The sequence below is a fragment of the Hyperolius riggenbachi genome, chromosome 1, assembly GCF_040937935.1.
Source record: "Hyperolius riggenbachi isolate aHypRig1 chromosome 1, aHypRig1.pri, whole genome shotgun sequence".
Classification (NCBI taxonomy): Eukaryota; Metazoa; Chordata; class Amphibia; order Anura; family Hyperoliidae; genus Hyperolius; species Hyperolius riggenbachi.
In genome coordinates this window covers 461,465,641-461,479,298 of record NC_090646.1, presented here as the reverse complement: position 1 = coordinate 461,479,298, position 13,658 = coordinate 461,465,641, and the positions used below count along the sequence as shown (strand labels likewise).

Sequence of the window (13,658 nt, the reverse complement as noted above, 5' to 3'; positions counted from 1 at the left end):
CTGATTATCTCACTGTCTTTAGGAGACCTGGCACTGTCAGAGAAGGCTTTGTTTACATTCCTCACTTGATACAATTAAACACAAGATAACATTATCTGCAAGTTCGGATGCGTCCAGCTTTGCTGACAGGGAAGCTTCTAAGGCCTGTGTTAACCCTTTGAATACTGTTCTAGTAAAAAAAAATGCTGGTTGTATATAATATTCTGTAAATAATCTATTAGAGCAAAGTAGAAATGCTGGGTTATATTCTGCTTTAAAGGACTTACGAGGCCAGATTTGCAAAAAAAACATAAAAAAAGTTAGATACCTGTGCGTGTTTGCAAGGCACGGAGGACGCCGTCCGCGCCCTCCGTGCCGTTCTGCCTGGTCCCCGCTGCTTAATATGCCCCCGAACGACCCCCGACCGCACGGCCCGGGCTCTCTAGCCTTCACAAAGATGGCGGCCGGTGCTGGCCGCGGCTGCGCAGTCCGCATAGCCACGAGTGCGGCTGCGCAGTTCTAAGGCCACCTCCCCGATCCACGCTACTGTTACGTGGATCGGGGGGTTGGCCTTAGAGCTGCGCAGCCGCACTCGCGGCTATGCGGACTGCGCAGCCGCGGCCAGCTCCGGCGGCCATCTTGGTACAGGCTGGGGAGCACGACCCGGGCCGCGCGGTCGGGGACCGTTCGGGGGCATATTAAGCAGCGGGGACCAGGCGGAACGGCACGGAGGGCGCGGACGGCGTCCTCCGTGCCTTGCAAACACGCACAGGTATCTAACTTTTTTTATGTTTTTTTTGCAAATCTGGCCTCGTAAGTCCTTTAAGGACCAGAGACTGCTGGCACTGTAAAATGCTGTCTCCCAACGAATCGCCGCACATACCCGCAGCTCTTGCCGGTCACGTTGCTCTTCCATCGCCGCAGGTCCCTCTCTCTGCCGTCTCTATGATGGCAGAGCTCTGTGCAACAATCAGCTCCTGAACCTGTCCAACAATGTAAGCCAATGGAATTGGCTTACAGTGATGACAGGGTCATACTGACAGCAGGGCGAGTGGGTTGCGGCGAGGACAGAGCAGCAGGACCACAACGATTGTTGAAATCTACTGTCAGAGCCACACAGCCAGAAGCAGAGCGTAGATTTCAACTGCGTTGGTCCAGAAGTGGTTAAAGTAAAGCTCCAGATAAGCAGCTAAACTTTCAACTAAAGGGTGAAGCCGAAAGACAGCTCACCCCTATATCTGGCTGTACTTCTGTCCAAGTATTCCCCTGACAACCTATTTATTTGGACTTGTAATTCAGTCTGTGAATATTGCCTGAGCCCCAATTACACCGTTTTTATTGTAATTTGGGCTCCAGCTATTGCCGGAACCCACATTATTCAGTAAGCGCCGCTATAGCCGTATTTCACATTACAGCCTATGGTGGCATCCAAATCCTGTCCGCTGCACTGAGCCCAAATTAGCTGTCTCATAAAATTATGTCTTTCTAATCAGCAAAACACAAGATTTAGAAAGTAGCAAAATGAAAGTATTATGCAGGGCCGGATTTACAACTCAGAGGCCTGTAGGCAAACCCGCCCCTAAACACAGGCCACACCCCCAAGGAAAAATATGCTGAACTCTTATTCCTGCCTTATTTCACTAACTTTCCTGAGAATCTTACATTTTAATTCCTGTCCCATATCCTCCTTAGTGAAATGAGACAAGGATTAGGATGTAAGCTCCTGAGGTCAGTGATCTGAGGAGGGGGGGCTGCCTCTCCCACGTGCCTTACGGAAAATCCAGCCCTGGTTTTATGTTTTGAGAGCATAATGCGTCCAAAAACTCCTTTGGTACTCCATAAATATGGCTCATTAGTCAGGACTTGGAAGTAGCATGTTCCATATTGATTGCTGGATCAATACTGGACCATAATTGGCACTCCTGCGATCCCTCTAATGTAGCTGCCCTCTGGATGGTGCTGAATGTTCAGTTGTTGCCTAGTTATATTCTGAAGTTGTTGTTTAGAAGTACATAATGTTTGAGATTAGCTCACAAAAGTGCAACAAAGAGAACCGTAAAAAGTTATATTCTGATTGGCCATTGTCTCTGACAACCATTTTTTTAAAAAAATTTGTATCTATTTTTTTTTTTACATCCCAGGGTACTAAGGCCCCATTTCCACTGCCTCCAATTCCCTGCACAAGAATTGGGAAAAGGAGTTGCAGCCTATTGAAATCAATAGGGTGCTTCTGATTTGCATGCAGGGGAGGAGGGGGGGGGGGGGGCACAAGTGCAACCTGATGCAATCCTTGCACATGACATCCAAATTGGCATTGGCACGGCAGGGCGATTCAGATGTGTATGAGTACCTCGCCAGTCTCAGAGATGCCAGCACTCAGTGGGAAGAGAGCCTAAGGGCCCTTTTACACTTAATGCGTTGGTATGCATTAGTGTACGTTAGTATGCGTTTTTTCCATAGCAGTGCATTGTGAAAAAGCTTTTAGTTAAAATACGTATAGTGGGAACTGTGCCATAGGAAAACATGGACATTACTTGAAAATTAGTTTTCTTTCAGTTATAACTGAGAGCAACTGATTAAGTGTAAAAGGGGCCTTAGGCCCCGTTTACACTTAATCAGTTGGTATGCGTTAGTGTGCGTTAATACGCGTTAGTGCGCGTTGGTACCTATTTTTTCCATAGCAGTGCATTGGGAAGAAGATTTCAGTTAAAAAGCGTTAAGTGTGAAAGGTGCCATAGGAAAACATGGGCATTACTTTGAAAATCAGTTTTCTTTCAGTTATAACTGAGAGCAACTAATTAAGTGTGAAGGGGCCTAGGCTCCTTTTACACTATATCAGTTGCTGTCAGTTGTAAATGAAAGGAAACTGATGTGTGCAGTCCAGTGTCTATGGTTCCCTATTTTGTGTTTCTCTGGATGTATAAAAAAGGTGCACTACGTGAGTATGGCCACTAGGGAGCGAAAGCAACTCATGATCATACATTGGAAAGAGGCCAGTCACGGTCTGTGTCCCATTGAATATTTTACTTTATGCACAGCACTTGAGGAAACGCTTGGACCATGACATTTTTCCTCTAAATTGCACTTTTTAAAGAGACTCTGAAGCAAATAAAATTTGCCATTTTTACCTTGTATTTCACTTTAGAAGTCTCAGCAGAGGTAAAGTGCCGCATCCCTGCCACAAAACGAAGGCTTTAGACCCCCCAAATTTCCGGAGGGCAATACGGGCATCGCTTCTTGAAAGAGGCAGAGCTTTCTGCGGTAGCTCTGACTCTACTGATGTCAATCTCCGCTGATCGCCGCCTCTTCCCGCCCCTCACTCTTCCTTCACTGAGAGGGGCGGGGAGAGGCGGAGATCCGCACGGCGATTGACGTCAGGAGAGGCAGAGCTGCAGCTGAAAGCTCTGCCTCTCAGGGAAGCACAATGCACGACCAAGATGGTCGTGGATGTTTGCCCAGTGATTTGGGGGGTCTAAATCCCTCGTTTTGCTGCGGGGACGTGGTGGTTTACCTCTGCCGAGACTTCTGAAGCGAACTACAAGGTAAAAATGGCAAAATTTATTCGCTTCAGAGTCTCTTTAAGCAAAAATTAATTTCAATGAATTTGGTTGCCTTCCCTAACTACAACACTGGAGGCAGAGAATTACAAACCCTTTTACTGATAATAACAACATACATACAGTAATTGTGGTTATGGTTTGTCTTTAGCTATTTACTTGGTGTTCAACTTTAATTGCCCATTTATGACAGCTGAGGAAGGGAAACTTAACTGGGGCTAAACAGGAAAAACCAGAAGAACTAGTGAAATATTTAACAGAACGAAATTAGGCAGTGTTTCCTATATAACGTCTTTATGGCAATTTTGAAAGGATGCATCGTCTTTTGAAGGCTTGAAAGTGTATAATAATGTGACTGTATACTTTCTTCCAGCGACTTCCTATTAGGACTGTGCTGACTGAACTTCCTCAGTGAGAAGTGAAGCCTGTATAAAGCACCATAGACTGACTCTGTTGCTCTGTAGATGAGTCTGCCATGCACTGGGGCAGGATGGGCGTGGCTAGGGGGCCATCGTCATGCACTGGGAATTAGACTGCTGGTCTCTTGCTGAGTTTTCTGGCCGGATACACACTGCGAGTCTCTGTAAAGAAAACAATGAGCTCAAAGATTATTGCATTCAAACACAAGGCACAGCTACCAATGCAGTGCCATAGTTCAGATCATGTTATGTGGCCTAGGATGGTTGTGATTAGTGGTACCAATGATTCCAGGTTGCATGCATCCAATCAAAACTTCAGGAAGCCCTTGTGATTTGCCAAATTCCAATCTGCAAACAATTTTTATTAAATTTGCATGCAAGCCAGAATTATTAGCATTTTATAGTCTATCTATAGTTGTTGTGAGAGCAGGCCTTTATTGTGCCTCAACTTTAATAATTAAACTTTCTTTATTTTCACATAGAGCTCCCTCTCCACTATGCTTACCCCTAACCAACCCCCCGATGCCTAAACCTAACGATTCCCCCTTGCCTGACCGCAACACCCCCCCCCCCCCCCCGCAATGCCTAAGACCAACAACCCCCCCTTGGATACCTAACCCTAACAAACCCCCTACCCTAATGACCCCCCTCCCCACCAATGCCTAGCCTTAACCATCCTAGTAATGAAAACAATTTCTAGTAATAATAGTTTTGGATTCCAAGCTGGATATTGCTAATTGAAAAAACAAATCAACTAACGGTCAAGTATGAGGGCCCTCTAGGCTGCAATCCGCTTCAAAAGGTAGATCACAGCCTTTTTGCCGATCGCAACAGCACAGTGCTATTTTTCCACTAGCACGATTCATTTTCCTAAAATCCTGCTCAATTTTCATTGCGGTTGTGATCATATACCCGTCGGATTGCGGCAAAATTGCCAAAGTGGAAATGGAAGGTACAACAATTGCAATGCAGCGCAATTGCGCTTGTGATCACGTTACCTAGTGGAAAAGGGTTCTAAGCTATCATTCATAGCTGGCAAATCCTTGCTGTGGTGTACCTCTAGAAAGCTATTTTACTATAGCCCATGTGACGAATGAAGAGCATATTTTAGCCATTGTCATGGTAAACTCTTTATGACTCTACCACCAACTTATTTCTACTTTACCATAAATCATAGCTTCCGTTACCTTTAAATTCCTGCTGATTTATTTACATACGTTATATCTTATTGAATATAACTCACAGAAGTATTCACCTGTTTGAGGGACCCTGGAGTCCAGACTAATTTGTAAACCATATAAACTGGAATCCAGATGAAGGATGAAGCTGCAATAAGGTATCCAACAGAAATGGTCCATTGTGGATATTGGTAATCAAATAGCACCAATGGTGGCTGATCCATGAAAGAGCTCACTATAATGAACTGATGAGAAAGAAAATAGAGTTACCTTATGTCAATTCATGTTGCCATTTCTTCCATTATTACCGGTATTTGAATTGCTAACAAGTCTAATGGAGGTCATACATGGTACAGTCATAATAAACCATTGTTCTGAATGATCTATTATGTTGATTACATTAGCAAAAACTGGATGTGGATGTTTCAGCTTATATTATTGATCAATTTCAAGAGCCTTTTTATTAATCAGCCAGGACAGCATCATTACTTACCTATGAGGGGCTGGTCCTCCAGCTTACCATCCGTATGGAGTTTACCATGTTCCCCAGGGAGCGAGTGCAGATTGAAGCTTCTGGCAGTGTTGCACTCTCCCGGCCGCTGCATGGCATGCTAGGAGAAGGCGGTCATCCAGCCGTACTCACATCAATGTACAACATCTCTTGGCACCCATTGTGGTGGCCGGGAGAGAGCATCACCACCCACAGGAGTTTCAAACTGCGGTTGACCTCTGGGGAACATGGTGAGCACCATACAGAGGGTAGGTTAGAGGAGCAGCGTAGGTAAGTAGGGACTGTTTCCTCAACCCTGCCCCACCAACGGAACACTCTATTATGATTCTCTCTTATACGGAAGTTCATTTTATAATTTTTCAAGTACAGGTGCCTAGGTTGCTTTTAAGGTGTATTTTTAACACTTTGGGCTTGATTCACTAAGATAAATAGCATGCCTTATCAAAGTTAACACACCTTATCAGAGTAGCATAATGAGCGCTACGAACCCGCAGGGGCTCGGCAGGACGAGTGGAGCTCTCGTCATTGCCAATTAGCACGCATAAGTTTGCCATGCTACTCTGATAAGGTGTGTTAACTTTGATAAGGCATGCTATTTGTCTTAGTGAATCAAGCCCTTAAGGTGCGAACACACAAAACTGTTGCATGTTGTTGGCACTCAACTCCTCAAGCAACTGTCTGTACAGGCCGTTGCATTTATACTTGTTTATATTTTGTTTATATTTGTGTATTCTTGCTTGTACAAATGAACATGGAACCTTCAGGTATGTATTCATTGTTATTAAGGATGACCCAGATTTGTTGACGTCCATCATTTTTTTTCTGAAGTCTTAACAAACTCCTTCTCATTTTCCCACTATGGGCAGAGACACACCGCAGAGCAATTTTTGATCTGTTTTTGTTTAAAAAAAAAAATTCTCCCATTGACTTGCATTAAAATTGCCACAACCGTGATTTTTTGAAAAATCGCAATCCCTGCAATTTTGCTGCGATCTTACCATGATTTAAATGCAGGTCAATGACAACGTGTTTTTAAAAATGAAAACGTATCAAAAAGCGCTCTGCAGTGTGTCTCTGCCCATAGTCAAGTAAGGAAGCAATGAATTTGGTGAATCCTTACCATACATTCATACATTGACTCCAAATAGGTTAACTATCTATCAGACGCCTTACTGCCTAAAGGCTTGACACCATATACTACTAGAACTTTAAAAACTGTCTAAGACACAGTCAATAGATAGAGTGTAAACTTGTGACCCAATGGAATTGTAATATTGATTAACCACAGAAGCAAAACATGTTTATAAAGTAAATATACTCACAGCTAAAAATGCTGGGCTGATTGCTACCCAGCAAATTCTCCAATACAGACCAGGGGAGAAACCCAGCATTGACTTGACATCATTACAGAACCTTTGTATGCCTTTGAAAAGGATGACATAAAGCACCTTAATTATTATTATAAATTGTATTTATAAAGCAGCAACATATTACCCAGCGCTGGACAATTAATACATACAATGATACAAAGGATTACAAGGTTATACAACATAGGACAAAACTATACAGGGTAAACAGTGTTCAAAATACATGTTTGTGCAATTTTGGGCTGGTTAGGAAGGCCCACTAATACAAGTACGAGGCTTTCATAGGAAAGAAGCACATGCTCATGAAGGAATACACTAGAGAAGATAAGACCCTGCCAAAAGCTTACAATCTTAGGGATTATATCTAAATTATTACAAAATATACTTTGTTTGCCTTATCAATGTTATTGTAGGAAGGAATAGGTGTAAATAATGAAGATTTTAAGATAAACAAAAGATATAATAGTGAGCAAAACAATACACATGTGGATTGTCTGCAACTGAAGTGATGTGTTCATGGAGTTCTAATGTTGGCGTCCTGTCATCAGAGAAAAGGAAAATGGGGATGTGGCTTACAGATCCCAGGTCAGTATACTCCTATGTTACAAAAGTGTTTATATAACTATCAATTAATTATTAGTGAGGAATGAATAGGAATACACATCAAGTAGGTGAATCACATTGCTAAAAACTGAGTGTGGATTGATTAGAGTTTTGATGATTCAGAAAAATACTTATTGTTAGCAACACTATTCACTATTGTTGTTTGGAGTTCTGGCCAGTTTGCTACACTCGTTAGTCCTTAGTGTTCCTTATGGTGGCCATACATGGTACAATAAAAACGTTTGATTATCCTGTTTATTCGATCTAAATGATCGAATGAAAGTTGAAAATATTTTTTTTTAATCAAGAATTTGAACGATTATCCCGTTTTTTCGAGAAAATCAGATCGGACATGCTGGAAAAATCTTTATATTCAATCTAACGGAATAATTGAACTTAATTTTCTAATCGAAAAAAATAAAAAATTGTACCATGTATGGCCACCTTTAGTGTTCATTTTCAAACTATTAGCAGAAAAGACATTCTAGGAATTAATTTAGGCTAGGTTCACAGAGGGACGTTGCGTTGTAATGCGATGTTAAAGTCGCAAGGCAGCAATACAACCCAATACAAAAAAGGTGGTAACACACATTAATGCTGCATTGCTGTAGCATACAGTAGGTACAGTAAAGCATATAGGCAATAAAAAGTATGCTTTCCTGTACCTAGTAACGCGTGCGTTTAGAGAATTTAGTCTGTCTAATTCCCCCTCATCTGTGACTAATCACAGCTGTAATTTGATCTCAGCTGCTTCCATGAAAACAGGAGGTAGACACACTGCAGATTTATTTGAGGATCTGTATCAGCTGCAACAAAGAAATGTTTTTCTTTAAAAGTTAGTATGTTGTTGCCTATCTTTTAGAGCAGTGAGGAAGTTCTGAATTCAGGTCCGCTTTAACGTTTAAAGCGGATCCGAGGTTAAAAACTCACTATAACAAGTAACTTGTCTATATATCTTATCTAAAGTTTAGATAGTTTACACAGCAAATCTAGCTGCAAACAGCTTCAACAGTTTATGATTATTTATTCCTGTGACACAATGAGAGCGGCCATGTTCTGTTTGTCACATTATACACAAGCAAGCTGATCTGTATCTCCAGCCCTCAGCCTGTGAAAACTTCACTTGCCTCTCCTCCTCCCTCTTCACTTCTGCCTCTGAAATCTGTAGCTAGTAACCTCCTCCTCCTCCTCCTGCCCAGACTAAGCTCCCATACAGTGGCGTACCTAGGGCATTTGACACCCGGTGCTAAGTATTATAAGACCCCCCCCCCCCAAAAGTAATGGGGCAAAAAATAGGTGGCGCTATAACATGCGGCGCGCCGCGGCAAAAAAATGGGCGTGGCCATGACTGGATGAGGGCGGAGCTAACTGTAATTTGACGTGAACCCGGGTGAGAGTGATATGGAGGCTGCCATATTTATTTCCTTTTAAACAATACTAGTTGCCCTGCTGATCTATTTGGCTGCAGTAGTGAACTGAATCACACCAGAAACAAGCATGCTTGTTCAGGGTCTGTGGTTGAAAGAATTGGAGGCAGAGGACCAGCACGGCAGCCAGGCAACTGGTATTGCTTAAAAGGAGATAAATATGGCAGCCTCAATATTATTCTCACCTCGGGTTCCCTTTAAAAGTGCAATGCAAAGACAGTGGACCCAAGTTTTGGTGACCCTTTCCCCAGAAAATTCACATAATTGTGCAGGTTTTCTGAAGAAAATACACGTAATGTGTGCAGATTTGCCCAGAGAATACGTTCAATCATGTCGGCAGATTTGCCCAGAAAATACATGCAATCATGTCTGCAGATTAGCCCAGAGAATACGTTCAATCATGTCGGCAGATTTGCCCAGAAAATACATGCAATCATGTCGGCAGATTTGCCCAGAAAATACATGCAATCATGTCTGCAGATTTGCCCAGAAAATACATGCAATCATGTCGGCAGATTTGCCCAGAAAATACATGCAATCATGTCTGCAGATTTGCCCAGAGAATACGTTCAATCATGTCGGCAGATTTGCCCAGAAAATACATGCAATCATGTCGGCAGATTTGCCCAGAAAATACATGCAATCATGTCGGCAGATTTGCCCAGAAAATACATGCAATCATGTCGGCAGATTTGCCCAGAAAATACATGCAATCATGTCGGCAGATTTGCCCAGAAAATACATGCAATCATGTCGGCAGATTTGCCCAGAAAATACATGCAATCATGTCTGCAGATTTGCCCAGAGAATACGTTCAATCATGTTGGCAGATTTGCCCAGAAAATACATGCAATCATGTCGGCAGATTTGCCCAGAAAATACATGCAATCATGTCGGCAGATTTGCCCAGAAAATACATGCAATCATGTCGGCAGATTTGCCCAGGAAATACATGCAATCATGTCGGCAGATTTGCCCAGAAAATATATGCAATCATGTCGGCAGATTTGCCCAGAAAATACATGCAATCATGTAGCAGATATGACCAGAAAATACATGCAATCGTGTGGCAGACCTGTCCACAAAACACTTCAATCGTCAATAGTTGCCCCCAGTATAGCTAGTATAGTTGCCCCCTGTATAGCTAGTATATTTGCCCCCTGTATAGCTAGTATATTTGCCCCCTGTATAGCTGCCCCCAGTATAGCTAGTATAGCTGCCCCCAGTATAGCTAGTATATCTGCCCCCAGTATAGCTGCCCCCAGTATAGCTAGTATAGCTGCCCCCAGTATAGCTAGTATAGTTGCCCCCAGTATAGCTGCCCCCAGTATAGCTCCCCCCAGTATAGCTAGTATAGCTGCCCCCAGTATAGCTAGTATAGCTGCCCCCCAGTATAGCTGCCCCCAGTATAGCTAGTATAGCTGCCCCCAGTATAGCTAGTATAGCTGCCCCCAGTATAGCTAGTATAGCTGCCCCCAGTATAGCTGCCCCCAGTATAGCTAGTATAGCTGCCCCCAGTATAGCTGCCCCCAGTATAGCTAGTTTAGTTGCCCCCAGTATAGCTAGTATAGCTGCCCCCAGTATAGCTGCCCCCCAGTATAGCTGCCCCCCAGTATAGCTAGTATAGCTGCCCCCAGTATAGCTAGTTTAGTTGCCCCCAGTATAGCTAGTATAGCTGCCCCCAGTATAGCTGCCCCCCAGTATAGCTGCCCCCAGTATAGCTAGTTTAGTTGCCCCCAGTATAGCTAGTTTAGTTGCCCCCAGTATAGCCAGTACAGCTGCCCCCAGAATAGCTAGTATAATTGCCCCCAGAATAGCTAGTATAATTGCCCCCAGTATAGCTAGTTTAGTTGCCCCCAGTGTGAGGAAAGCCTGGAAGGAGGGGTGGCGGGGAGGGGGGCCGGACCCCCCACCTCCCTCACCTGGGTCCCCTCCTTCTGGCGCTTCCCCCTCCTAATTAGCAGCAGCGGGCAGGAGTGGCGAAGAAGAATCACTCACCTGCTCCTGGCGATAGCGGCGGCGCATAGCGTCATCCTCACGCGACGCTGGTCTCCGACTTCTCTGTTGCTCACTGTGCTTCCGCCAATCAGGAAGCACAGTGAGCGGTGGAGAAGGCGGAGACCAGCGTCACATGACGATGACGCTATTTGCCATCGCCTGGAACGCAGGAAGGAGGTGAGTAAGTCCTCTTGCCCGCTGCTGCCAATTAGGAGGGGGAAGCGCCAGAAGGAGGGGACCCAGGTGAGGGAGGTGGGGGGTCCGGCCCCCCTCCCCGCCTCTTTCCCCGCCACCCCTCCTTTCCGTGCTGCTTCCCCCTCCTGTCCTGCACATTACACAGGCCTCTGTGGGAGGCCTGATGACACCCCCTGGGGCGCCCGACACCCGGTGCGGGGCGCCCCCTGCCGCCCTATGGTAGGGACGCTACTGCTCCCATAAGCCCTTGCTACTAAAGCTCAGAATGCCAAGGTTCTCTGGAGAAGCTGTGGGCGAGGCTTGTTTAGTTTATAGGGAATTAGAGTATTAAAACAAAAAGTATTTGGCTTGAGGAATTCCCTATAAACTATATGAAAGGAGCACAATTATGCAGTGAGTAAAAGTTTATCTCGGATCCACTTTAACTTTTGGATGTTCATCTCATTTAGCAGATCCCCTGTGATTTGCCAGATACAAACAATGCAATGTAGGTGACACACAGTACAAAACATTTAAGGGTCCAGTATGGATCACATGACTTAAAGAGAATCTGTACTCTAAAATTCTTACAATAAAAAGCATACCATTCTATTCATTATGTTCTCCTGGGCCCCTCTGTGCTGTTTCTGCCACTCGCTGCTGCAAACCTGGCTTGTAATTGCCAGTTTTAGGCAGTGTTTACAAACAAACTAACCAGCTTGTGATAGGCTCACATAAGTAGAGTGTGTGAGTCATACAGAGCCTGCACGGGGCCTGGAAAGGGTGTGTATAGCTTATATCCAATCACAAGCAGCCCTGCACATTCCAGTCTGACTGCCTCAGCTCGAAAGCGCTGACAGAGGAGAGAAGATTAGGTCATATAACAGAGATAATACAGTCACTGTGCAAGTAGGAAAGGCTGCAGTAAGCCAGACCACATTAGAACAGGCATAGGAACTTATAGGATAGAAGAAATAAGGATGAAAATTTTGTTACAGAGTCTCTTTAAGCACTGCATAATGTAAATGATTCCAGAAATTACACATCGTGATTGCCCCCTTATTAAACGCTGGTCACCCAGAAGTGTGTGTCTGTAGTTGTGGTTGTGTATCATAGACAACAGTCAAGAGTTGAAGTCTTACCATAAAACCATGATACAGCAATAGCTTCTAAAAACACAACAGCAATTATGGAACAGCCAGCTCCAAATTCCTCCAGAAGCTTTACAACATATGCACCTCCCTGATAAAATCAGTAAGAAAATAGCATGTAAAACATTGTATGATACATCATTTACATTCATAAACACATTAATTAGCCTAATATGGTGTCTTAGGACATCTGGAGTGAGAGGGATATGGAGCTTGCCATATTTATTTCCTTTTAAATGATACCTAGTTTATTAGCTTCTCCAGCTTTAGCAGTGTCTGAATTAGGGATGGTCGGAATGCCAATTTCCGATTCCGCAGTAAATCCGCATTCCGTCATGTACCGATTACCGATTCCGCTTTCCGCTACCAATTTCCACATTCCAATGCGGCATTTCCGCCGGAAATCGCGGAAATTCCGCCTGACTTTTGACATCAATTTTCTCAAAAACTATAAGGTCTTTTTGAAAACTTTTTTTTCCATCTTGTTCAGAAGATTCTGTTTAATAAACCCTGAAAATTTGGTATTTCTAGGACTTACGGGGGCTTTGCTATTAACCGCTAAATCGGCGGGTTTTTACTGTAATGTAAAATGCAGGAAATAGGCAGATGCAGATTTTCTGCATTTTACATTACAGTAAAAATCTGCCAACTTTAGCGGTTAAATCGATGTTAAAGTCGGGTGGAATTTCCGCGATTTCCGGCGGAAATTTCCGATCGGAATTTCGGAAATTGCATTTCCGCGGAATCCGAATGAGCATCCCTAGTCTGAATCACACAACTGAAACAAGCATATGGCAGATCTAGTCAGACTTCAGTCAGAAACATCTGATCTGCATGCTTGTTCAGGGTTTATGGCTAAAATATTAGGGGCAGATGATCAGCAGGACAGCCAGGCAATTTGCATTGTTTAAAAGGAAAAAATATTGCAGACTCTATATCCCTCTTACTTCAGGTGTCCTTTAAAGAAAACCTGAAACAGGAGAGAGAAAAAAAGTAATACATACCTGGGGCTTCCTCCAGCCCCTTACAGGCTGATCGTTTCCTCGCAGTCCTCCTTCTCCTCCTGGATTGTCCGTTATGTACAATTTTTTCTCTCCCCCCAAACTCAGGTTTTCTTTAAAGGACTTCCGAGGCCAAAGAGACAAAAATCGATTTGTACCTATATCATTTTTTAATCCATGGAGGAGGCCCTCCGTGCCCTCCGCTCTGTTCCGCCGCCAATGTATACTTTTTACTGCCCCCAGGTCGGGTGCCGACCCCACCCCACGGGTCGTGTGCTATTCCACTCCCAAGA

General features: G+C 44.0%; 1 protein-coding gene across 2 annotated transcripts in view; it reads right to left on the bottom strand.

The window, feature by feature from the left end:
• Nucleotides 1-3,680: 3,680 nt before the first annotated feature.
• Nucleotides 3,681-13,658, bottom strand: part of LOC137553915 (sodium-dependent serotonin transporter-like) — a 60,068-nt gene continuing 50,090 nt past the window's right edge. For both annotated transcript variants that reach the window (XM_068271471.1, XM_068271472.1), the window contains 4 exons: nt 12,356-12,455; nt 6,967-7,067; nt 5,211-5,378; nt 3,681-4,117 (listed from right to left, as the gene is read on the bottom strand). In XM_068271471.1, coding sequence (XP_068127572.1) covers nt 4,037-4,117; nt 5,211-5,378; nt 6,967-7,067; nt 12,356-12,455 — 450 coding nt within the window. In that variant the 3' untranslated portion in view covers nt 3,681-4,036. The remainder of the gene's footprint in view (nt 4,118-5,210; nt 5,379-6,966; nt 7,068-12,355; nt 12,456-13,658) is intronic.